At 39.5% G+C, this 11,625-nt stretch overlaps 1 protein-coding gene across 1 annotated transcript in view; it reads right to left on the bottom strand.

The window, feature by feature from the left end:
• The window catches only part of ATP8A1 (ATPase phospholipid transporting 8A1), a 95,231-nt gene that overhangs the window by 82,352 nt on the left and 1,254 nt on the right, over positions 1 to 11,625 (bottom strand). Inside the window, exon 2 of the mRNA XM_031553281.1 lies at positions 1,205 to 1,319. Coding sequence (XP_031409141.1) covers positions 1,205 to 1,319 — 115 coding nt within the window. The remainder of the gene's footprint in view (positions 1 to 1,204; positions 1,320 to 11,625) is intronic.

Here is an 11,625-nt window from a genome sequence, read left to right as displayed (position 1 = left end):
AAAAAAGAGCAGGAAGCAGGGAATTGGTTGCCCTGAGGAATTAGGACAGGACATAAGTTCACAGATCTTACACCCCAGAACAATACTCTATCCAGCAAGCTATGGCATACACTTGGTGATCAATTCTGCACCAAGACTCATGTGCAGAAAAATTCTTGGGGAAAGCACTATCAGTCGAGCTAGCATAATGAGAAGGGTGCTTCATCAAAACTGAAGAGTTGTGGAGCATCTGTTTCATGCATAAATTTTTGTGATTCAGTGCATACTGAAGACTAAAAAAACCTTACAGGCTTGACAATATTTAAACGGCGTGTTTAAGAAGCTAATAAAACTAAATATTCAATAATGTACAATTTTCCTACAGTTTCAATAATGTACAATTTTCCAATGTGGTCTTTTAATATCTAAACTAAAGGTATACTGCAGGAAAGAAGGCAACAGACTCTGCTAAAGAGTCTGTGGTGAGAGAACACAGGGAAATGTTTTCAACCTTAAGGAGGGTAGATTTAGGCTGGATACAAGGAAAACACCTTTTACAATGAGGCTGGTGAGGCACTGGAACAGACTGATCAAAGACATGGTTGATGCCCCATCCCCAGGCATCAGTCCATTGGCAACCTGATCTAGCTGTGGTGTCTCTGATCATTGCAGGGGAGTTGCATTAGACGATCTTTAAAGGTCCCTTTCAACTCAAAGCATTCTATGATTCTATATTCATTAAAAGAAAAACAATATCCTTAATCAAGTGGAAAGTTTACCTTTAAAAGAAAACAAAACAAACAACTCCTGATCAGTATTGGTTATTAAGTGAAATTCTGAGGGATGGAATAAGAAAATACACTTAATCCTAGTGTAATTATCTTAGTGAAACTTTCACTACATCTACCTCGATCCAGCTATCCAGAGATATGCTCAAAACCAAAAGATAAACTGAACTAATCAGAAGAATAAATCCATATTCTAGAGATATGTAAAAGCTGCAGAAGTTCCATTAAGAGCCTTCCTACCCAGAATTTAAAAATTCTGAAGGTCAGCTTTGCATATGAAACAGTTTTGCTATTCTGGTTATTTCTCTTCATTCCTCCCTTTGCAGTCAGACTAGTGATCTAAGGAGGTAGAATAAACAGAATGTTTTCTTTGATTTTGCTAAACAGTATGCAACCTTACGAAGCTCATATGTATTAACAGAAATATAATTTAATACCTGACATGATTATTACAGAACTTGGTTAACTGGGGCTGATTAATGAAGATAGTTCTCAATTCTTCTTGATCAGCCAGAGAAGTTTTCTCTGAAACATCATCTGTCTTCTCATAGCCTGTTAAAAAAAAAAATTAAATATAAGTAAGTAAATGTACACATACACACACATACAAGATTTAGAGCACTGCATGACAAAAAGATCCACATCTATTCTGAATGTGAACTCAATTTACTTGTGTTTCTTACAGTAACAGGTAATGTTCATTTTAAAGCACATTGGTGATTAGATATGAAGATAAAACAAGATGGTCAAGAAGCTTTGTAAAGCTACAATAATGAACAATAATCTACTGAATTAATGAGTGCACTCAAATAGCTTATAGCTTCATGGAAAGATGAAATGAACTACGGTCTGTGGCTGACAACCTCTTTCACTTCTCCTGAAGTGCCCCCAATGTTGGAGCAAACAAATGTTTTAAAAGGAAGACACTAAAACAAATAAATGAACACTAACATATGATAAGAACAAGAAGTTCAGTACTGTACTATAGTATCAGTGACGAAAAAGTAGTTATCTGTTAATGATGAGTATCATTAACTCAGATGATCTCCACACTGCATACAGACCATTCAACAGATTAGTTTCCAATTTTGCATGTAAAATGTTAACACTGTTTGTTGCAGTGAGCATTCATGCAACTCATTCAATTCTTCTTGATATGTTTTCCTGCTTTCCGCCCAATAAACACATAGCACCATTTCCCCTATGCGCCTCTTTTAAACTGAACTGTTTCACAACTATGGTAGTGCGACAATTAGAGTTTCCGTAAGGATACAGAAGTAAACTTCCTACCAAAAGCTTGGAAAAGTTTTACCGTTAGTTTCAATGGCAGAAAAACAGTTCACTAAGAGTATGTCTGAAAAATGAAATTAAACACAAAAAGTAGATGCCTAGTACAGCTATCTTAAATCAAAGTGACTCACCAGTTCTACTTATTTGCACATATCATCTGTTCTGAGTAACACTCAGAGAAAATTCATCGTCACAACACATACAAAGGCAAAAAACCAACACTGCTTACCCTACAGTTAAAGAAATTATATTCTTCCAGTCCTCAGGAACCACTCCAGACCAGCACAATGTCTCATAGATAACTGAGGGAGGCATATTGGTGCAATCAGCCAGCTCCCTCAGCACCCATGGATACACCTGAACATCCGAACAGAGTCTGGGCACTGCTGCATTTCCTGTTAAGTGTTCCCAAATCTGATCCTCTTCCACCCAGGTAAATCTTTCATGCTCCAGACTTTCCCACAAGTATCAGGGACCTCAAGTTCCTGATATTATTACACAGGAAATCCCCACTACTGTGTTCCCTCACTGGAATTAACTTCCTTCCTTCCAGCTCTCCAGTGAAAGGCACACATCCAACAATTGCAGTCACGGTTCAGTAAACATCTTGAGAATGCCCTTCAGGGCAAGCCTAACAGATCTGGCCTACTCGAGGGACCTGTACACCTCTCTTTGCCTGAAGGAACCTCACAAAAGCAGACTACAAGCCATTGCCTTCTCCTGTCATTAACGACCCTTAGAAAGGCAATCCCTACCCCTGTCACACAACCAACCAGCTGCGCAGGACAGCAGCACACGACTCCATAAACACGTACATCTGCAACACAACTTGACACAGGCACAACTTTAAGAACATGAACTTTTCAGTCATCACAAGCGCACACTGAGTCACAGGTTATACTCCTATCTGGGTCCAGCACACAGCAAGCACACCTTCGTCCCAGGAACACAACAATTCCCAGTTGCTCCATGAAGGAATGAATGTGGAAAAACAGCTACTGAGAGAGAACACTGGTGAAAAAGTTGGAAACTACTCTCTTAGAAGTAGCACTCCAGCTTGACTAAGCTCAGGAAACAAGGAAAGAGTTCACACATTTGCAGAATGTACTACTCTATTTTTACAGTGCTAGTTTTAAAGTTTTTGCAAGTGTAAACCTGCAGTCCTGACAGTGACAGAGGTAACACAAATGTTAGCAAGCACTAAATGTAATATGTTTGTTTAAAACATCAAGGAACTATAGACATTTAAACACCACCAGTATTAAGGCATTTATTTATTCTTCAAATAAAAAGCCAGCAAAAAGAAGCTCAGGAGCATCATAAACATTCACTACCTTCCTTTCTATTACTTTGAATTTACATTTCTCAATCTGAACTTAAAAAGGAATCTCTGGGAATAAGTGCTGAGCCTCATAGCTGCAGCCTGCAGCTTCAGTAAAAGCATATTAGATTGCCCTGAAAGCTTAATGGTTACTCATCTCCTTCGTGTCTCTGCCTGAGCTCTGAAATACGCTGACCAGAATACAGAGACTACGCTGCCACACAAAACTAAGTTATCAAGAAAGTACAGTTTGTTTTCCTCATTTGTGTCTATAAATGTGTGCGTATATACATATATAAATATATAAGAAAATGTATATGTATATGTATAAAAATCTAAGAGTTCTTAACTACATTACTGAAGTTATTATGTTGACTAAAATGGTAACTATCCTTAATTTAAATGTTTCCCAAGCAATGAGAAACACAATTCTCTTTGAAATGGTCTACTTTCATATATGATTATCAGAAAGTATGTAAAGAGAAAATAAAAGTGTTGAAATTCTAATTCAGAATTTGACAAAAGTCCGCTTCATCCTACTCTCCCACACTGTCATCTCTTTACAATGCATCACCCCTTGGAATGCTATCATCACCTCTTGCTCTCACTGTCTGCCTAAGAACTTGAATCAAGTGTTAGCACACGCAGGTCTCAGCCCCTGTGCAGCTGCTGTTTGCCTGAGTTAGCAAGAGATGCCTTGTACCAGATCAAAAATGCAGCAAGCTTTTCTTGCCAGGAAGCTGCTCCTTTTCAGAGCTGCCCGAAGTCAAAGACTTGCTGCACATCTGTACAGCAAACAACACCCCAGGCACCATTTTTGTGCTCTCTGTGCACCAAATGTCTTCAGGGACACTCAGTCTGCATGCTATGCAGGCAAGCCTAGGACTCCATTTTCCCCTTCCCCCCTCCTCCCCCCAAGTCCATACATTATGTTTTGTAGGTGAAATTTTTCACTAATTTCTCAAGATATTGTGTCTCTGTGACTATCACTTTGTGAAAGAATGGGCATTTCTCTACATTATGCAGCCATTTTAACTGCAACCACGTATTTGTTGCATTCCCATAGTTGGTTTGTATTCTGCATTTTCAGAAAATGATGGGTATTTCTAATTTCTTCCCCATCTCATCCACACTCATGTAGTACAAACATATTAAGTCATAAAAAGATCTACTTAATCACAACCATTCTTTCAAATATGAACTGCGTATCTTCCATATGTTTTATTTATATTAGGTAAATACAGAATTTGGCAACAAGTTGATGGCATTCAATTGGCCCCAGATAATGTCAAGCACTAAAATACAAAGTAGGACATTGATCAAACTACACTCACAAACTTGAGTCTAACTGCAATAAATCATACCAGACTTTTAAGAGCTACACTTCTATGAAATTTTAAAACAGAATTTATGGGTTAGAGCTCAGCTGCTGCCTAAGCCTCAATGCAGCAGGTTTCATAAAAGCTGACTGCTTTGTCAAAAGGAAGCCACTAAGTGCTTTATTTCTTCCTTGAAGAGAGCAAGAACCCACTGGCACCAAACCAGTTTGCATGATGAACTCAGCCTACTAATCAAATACGCAGATGCCCATCTCAAAGTGTTGCCTGAAAGTAACCACAAGAACAAAGGGAAGCACATCCACCAGATCAACTCTTGGTGAAAGCAGCTACGATTTTAGCAAAGGTCGTTTTCAAAGATGCAGTTAACAAACCAGCAAAAATTAAAGATGGCTGCTCTTCTGTAATTCATCAAAAGGTTCCAAGATGGCATAACAACACTGATCCAAATATTCAGAAAGTTGATAGTGAAGAAGGTATAGAAAAACCAGACAGGAATCCAGACAGGAAAGATAAAGATTACGAGACACATAGTCAGAATCAAAGCATCAAAGTATCAAAGCTGTGACAAATATCTGATAATGTAAAAAATACCATGAAGATTATGAGTAAGAACCTAAGATGAAGCAATTGTTCTAATCTCCTTTCAAAAACATACACAATTATTGCTGCATTACAGATGTCAACACCGACACCGACTGAACTTGTTCACTGTTTGTTCATCGCGCTAAGGGTTCAGAGAAGTACTGTCCCAGGGTTAAAATTAAAGGCACCATCACTCTAAACAGGCTCTTATCTAAGGACACAACAAATACTAAGGTAATAATACACAGTAATAATTTTGAAGAATTACAGTGATCAAAAACAAAGTAGCAATTATCACACTTCAAACAGGAAACGTGACGCTGCTTTATGTAAAACCTGGCATTGAGAAAGAGCAAATAACACCACAAGGCTCCTCATCCTCTTTGTCAATAGTTTGTAACACTACTGTTATTTAACCAGAGAACTATCAGACAGATTCTACGACACAAGTTCTCATGTGCCCCCACTGACAGAAAAGCATCTGACTTGAAAAAATTTGCAAGTCAGCACTATTAAAAGAATAACTGGAAATACCAACAAGTCATAGAATCATATCACAGAATCATAGAATGGCCTGGGTTGAAAAAGTCCACAATGATCATCTAGTTTCAACCCCCCTGCTGTATGCAGGGTCACCAACCACCAGACCAGGCTGCCCAGAGCCACATCCAGCCTGGCCTGGATGGCTCCAGGGATGGGGCATCCACAACTCTTTGCCTGTTCCAGTATGTCACCACTCTGATTTATTATGCAGGAATGGCATGGTTTAAAACTAATTTCTATTTCATATTCAGATAATACATTTTGATTTTTTTAAATTTAAATTTATGACCCAAAAGCATCAAAACCAATAAAGATGTGCTTCAATATCAGAGGAAAGTAATTATTACTCCAATAAAAATTTGTTTGTAAAACTACTGCATAAACTAAAAAAAACTCCAAAGTTTTTTTGCTAGCAAAACGCAGAATGTGGAAGCTACTGATGAATAAACACAAAGCTATAAATTTCATTCAAAGTTAAATAACAGATTTTGATTGAGGATTTCCTTTCAAGGAACTGAAGTAAAATACACATGACAGCGGGAAAAGGCAAGAAAAAACTGGAGACAGTTGCTGGGAAATCTGAGAATATGGAGACATGGCTGTCCTTGTCAGGGTATAAGCAACACCTGGAATAAGTTCATTGTAAAAAGTGTACTTTGTAAGGAATAAATATTTTAAGTTTCTCCAGTAAAAGATAACAACTTCAACCAGAACAAAACCCAAATAAATAACCACTGAAATAACAAAAAAGCCGAACAATCAACTTGAGCTTTCTCCAATAAGAGAATCCATTAAGGACCATGTTTTGCTTCCAACGAAACTTCAGAATAGGCAACTACGTTCTGTTGCATCATATTTGCAGGGCCTCTTTCTAAACCACATTCGGTAGTAAAGTCTCTAAATTAGCAGTTAAAACAACAATAAATTCTAAACTCTGTACAAAAAAAGTTTGTACTTCCAATTTTTCCTTCACATCAATATAGAAATAGATGGAAGGTTAAACACAGACAGATTGTGCCATGGAAAGAAAGGGAAAGAAAAATAAATGACCAACTCACTGAAATCAAAAGAACTATTTTAATACACTTTACTTAATGATTAATAACATTATTTTATTCTCAAAGTATGACATTCTAAAGCTTTGAAAGCTTGATTCTGTAGCCAAGTACTCTAGCTCACATTTCCAAAGAACACAGCACAGTTCAAAGACAGCCAGTGAGACTGAAAAAGTGTGTCACAGTGCCACAATAAAACTTTGATAAGAGAACTAGCACTGAGAACCTGACCTCTGCACCTCTGAGGAGTCAAAGAACAGAAGGGAACTGCAACTGCAATCAGCTGCTCTGACCTACTGCTGCTGAGGCTGCCAAGTCGGCACTGCAACTGGACCTAAATTTTCCACTCTGGCCCACTGGGAATCTCAAAACACACTTGTCAGGAAAAAGTACCAATAACGAACATTAGGTCTGTTAAAATGCTAGACAATCACATAGTCCAGAAGTAGAAACATCTGAAGATATATTAGGTATCACAAGAATGGACAGACTACTGAAAATGATCTGATGATTACTACCTAAATTCAAAATAATTGTCCTTTTCATACATAAGTCATCACATCTTACACAAGTTCAGCTTCACCTAGCTCTCATGGGCATTTGCCTTTCCTAATATGAAATGGCTATTAATGTTGTTGGCAGACAGCATAACAGCACCTCAAAAATTTCTGTATTTTCTTTGCCATCCAAGATAGTTCACTGAAATCCATCAATGCACAAAGGAAAGCATTAATGACTCTACGTAGGTTGCTCTGAAAGTAATGCCGCCTATTTATTTCCATGGAAACTACAACAGATACAAAGAGCGCATTAACACTATTTGACAGAGCAAATTCTTTGCTACAAAACATTATTTTTCAACACAGTCACCACCCTTAGCTATGCATTTTCACCAGTAATAAACAAGAACCTGCACACTGTGCTTTGCGCCAGTGGAGGAGATCCACTGTTTCCACCATTGCTATGATAGCATAATTGCTACAAAAATGTTACCCACATTCCATCTTTCATTGGCCCCAAAAGATAGAAGTCAGGAGGCATTAAACTGGACAATATAGTAGGTGTGGTAGGACAGTCCAGCCAAACTTGCAGTATGCTCCACGGTCTTCAAACTGGCATAGGGCCTGGTATTTTTTAGTTTTGCAAGAGAAAGGTTGTCTTCTTCTCTGGCCTCCTGCCTTCTCTGTAAGTTCAAGCCTTCAGCTTAGTCAGCAGCATGATGTAGCAATCAGATGTTTTGTCTGGGTTCCAAGAAATCTAGATCCTTTCCTATCCTAAAAGAATACATAACTTTATCCAATAAGGGTTGTGTTTTGAACATTTTCTTTGATGGAGAATTCACGCCATCTCTCCACAGAGTGCCATTTTGACTTTGCTCCTAGAGGTGACATCATGTCTCATCACCAGTAATGATGAGATCCAGGAAACTGTCACTTTTAGCCCTATATTGGTTCAACAGATGCTAACAAATTTGCATACAGTGTTCTCTCCGTTCCTGTGTGAGTACTCACAGGACCCACCTCATGCAAACTTGCAGTATTTCAACACTACCATCATCATTTCTGATTTCTGATTTCTGATACTCAGCTCCATACGCAGCTCCCTGGTGGTAACCCACTGATTCAAGCAGATAAGCTGATTGAAATGCTCTTCATTTTGTGGTGTGACGGCTGTGCATGGACGTCCAGGCTGTCTTTCATGTCACTGCTTCAATGCACCACCCTCCACCTCACTGAGCTCACATACAACGTCTGGTCTCCGTAAGCATTCAGCAAGTGTCAATGAATGTCAGTGGGCACTATTTTCTCCATGTGGAAGAATTCAGTGACACATTGTTGCTTCATATGCACTTCCATATATGATGCTATTTTGTCAGACTGCTCCTCTGCTGCCATCTGTCCCACATCAACAAAATGTAATGAAATACTGGCAGAAAGGTTCAACCTGTACTGCCACACCACCACCACTTTCCTCTGATACTGTGGGCCAACATAAAAAAATAGGAGGCATTACTTTTGGAGCAACATTCATATTTTCAGAAGCTTATAGACACCTAATAAAAACTGTCAATACCAACCCCACTCTCCCAGAGTATACATATATATTAATATATATATGGCTCTGAATTATTCCATTTCATATTATTTAACAGATGCATATATTAACTGCATGGCTCTAAGTACTTTCAAATATTTCCCCATGTGTTTTGCAGCTGCAGAATACAAGACACAGACGTTATTTCTGTAGTGCCGAACACCTGAAGACCAGCTAAGATTCTGAGTTAAGGTTACTGGTAGTGAAAAACAATTTAGGAAATCTCTACAATTTGTTTAGGAGGACCAGACCTTCTAGGTCTTGAGCAAGACTTCATTGGTACACAAATCAATACTGCACAACTGCAGCACTGCCTATTGTGAATCGCAGGTTTTCTTTACAAGAGGGGACACTAGAAACAAAATTTATTACAGAAAAGACTGTAAGCATGCCTGTTCATCAGCCACAAAGAGCACAAGATCCTGCAGAGGTCTGGAAGCATACCATCAAAATATTAGCTGTGTTTTAACCAAATTCTGTTCTCTATGCAAATTACATGTTGTCTTACAGATGTTAAAATGCCTGTCATTTTTATTTTGTAGTAATGTACAGACTGTAGCATTATATCTTCTGTGACTGGGAATGACACAAGTGCATTATTCTGACAGGTCTGAGTTCCTTTCATCTGAGCTCAGCAGGCAATTTTTTCTAATAGCAGTATTACTATCTCTTTATGCCAGAGTGAGCTCAGTTCTGAGAAGATGTCAAGGCAGTCCAGACTGATAAGGTAACTCATGATCCACGGAAAACGTCTCTGAGGCAGAAATTACTTGCTGCAGCGATAGAAGAGGAAAATGAGGTTTTAACCCAAAACATACAACAAAGAAATTCTAGAATAAAGGAAGTAATATTAGCTTGTCTATCTCATCCCCTCAAGTCTTTGGCTATTCTAAGGAACGGCTTGTGCTGTAACAGCACTTATGAAAACTGCTCTTTGTGATTGCAGTATTAGCAGAGTTACACAGAACGCACAGCATTCTGTCATTAACCAAGCACTTCCTATTTGCTGCAGGTAAGGCTTTGGGGTAGGTCTCAGAAGACAGTCTTATCACTACTCTGAACAATGCTTATCTAACAGACTCCTGCCAGGGCCACAACTAGGACTGTATGGCTACTTTAAGTCACTTTCAAGAGCCAAGAATGACACTCACACTGTAGAACACTGGAGTCTCTTAAGAAATAGTAACATTTCCCTATGCAGCACTGTTTACAAACACCAGCAACACAGTCCAAGTTCACCAAGTCTGGAAAAGGAGGAAAAAAGAAACTAAAAGATCCACTGACATTGTGAATGAACTTAACAGAAACAAAATAAACTAGTAAGGTTCACATTAATCTCAGATCAGAAGCACAGATTTTAAATGACAATCATCATTTTTACATGACCTTTCCTTGAGTAATGGAACATACATTAATGCACAGAACAACATAGTAATGCTATGATGAAAAGCCAACACACCATCTTCCAAAGGTTATGTTTCTTAAAAGAAATGCCATACATATTTACAGACCAAACAAAGGTATTTTGGAGAACCTATTAATCCCTGTATTCAGCTGTCTTACAGTCATCCAACCATGAACAATATTCCAATAAGCAGTATTTTTTTTTTCCTTTCACTGCACCCGTACTTCTTAGAAAAACACTTGCTTTTAGGGATCACATTTGGCCACTTAATAATCCTTAAACTGCTGTAGTTTTGCCACCCTAAAGCAAACACAAATAAACTGGGAAAGCTTATTCTAAGATCTCAGTGGAAAAACAATTGACTTGAAAAGAAGAACTGGAAATGGACTGAAATTCAGCAGTAAGTGGATGCTTTGCCAGTCTCACTGTATGCATCTTCTAATTACTGTGGGTACAGTACCACAGCCACTCTGTTTGTAAGCACATTTCTAAGGTTCCCCCGGAGGCATACATCTTCACTGTTCCTCAGAAGGCTAAATTCTTCTGCTCTCTTGGCCAGCTCACTCTGCTTAGGAAGTAAGAAGAAAGCTCCTACAAACAAAAGCAGGATCTCCCTGAGAAGCATAGAGGAGAAAAGCACACAGGATGGTTGAAACAGAAAAGATTAAGGGAACATCCTATTTCCAATATTTATTCTTCACACTCTTGCTGGGGCGCGCACACATAAAATCAAGCAAAAAGAAGTGATCTGCTTGGAAGAAGGAAGGAAGGAAGATGCAGGGAGAAAGATGCTACTTCCCCTTCCCTTCACGGCCTGCACCAGATGCAGTGGCCTGATTTACCTTCAACCTCGAACACAGCCCCAGGACTAAGGGCAGCACACCTGCCTCAGGAGGTACGGGTCACTGCGGTGACCGCGCTGTCATTACCCGCAGCCACAGCAAACCATCAGCTGCCCCAACGCGCTACTGCCTCCGCACTGTTATTTCACACACGCACTGGAAGCGGTTATTTCCGACGATCGGCGCACACACAGATGCTGCCCATAAGGGAGGCGTTCCCACTGAACCCCAGGACAGAAGCGCGGTGCCCGGCAGCGCAGCGAGGCACGGGGCACGCCGCGCTCCCCGCGGTCACGCAAGCAGCTCTGCCGGAGGCAGACAATGACAGGCACACAACGCGACACCGCCCGGAAAGCACAGCGGCAGCACCGCGCCCCAGCGCTCGC

This window comes from Meleagris gallopavo, chromosome 4, assembly GCF_000146605.3.
Source record: "Meleagris gallopavo isolate NT-WF06-2002-E0010 breed Aviagen turkey brand Nicholas breeding stock chromosome 4, Turkey_5.1, whole genome shotgun sequence".
In the NCBI taxonomy this organism is placed as follows: Eukaryota; Metazoa; Chordata; class Aves; order Galliformes; family Phasianidae; genus Meleagris; species Meleagris gallopavo.
This window is presented reverse-complemented; position numbering and strand designations above follow the sequence as displayed.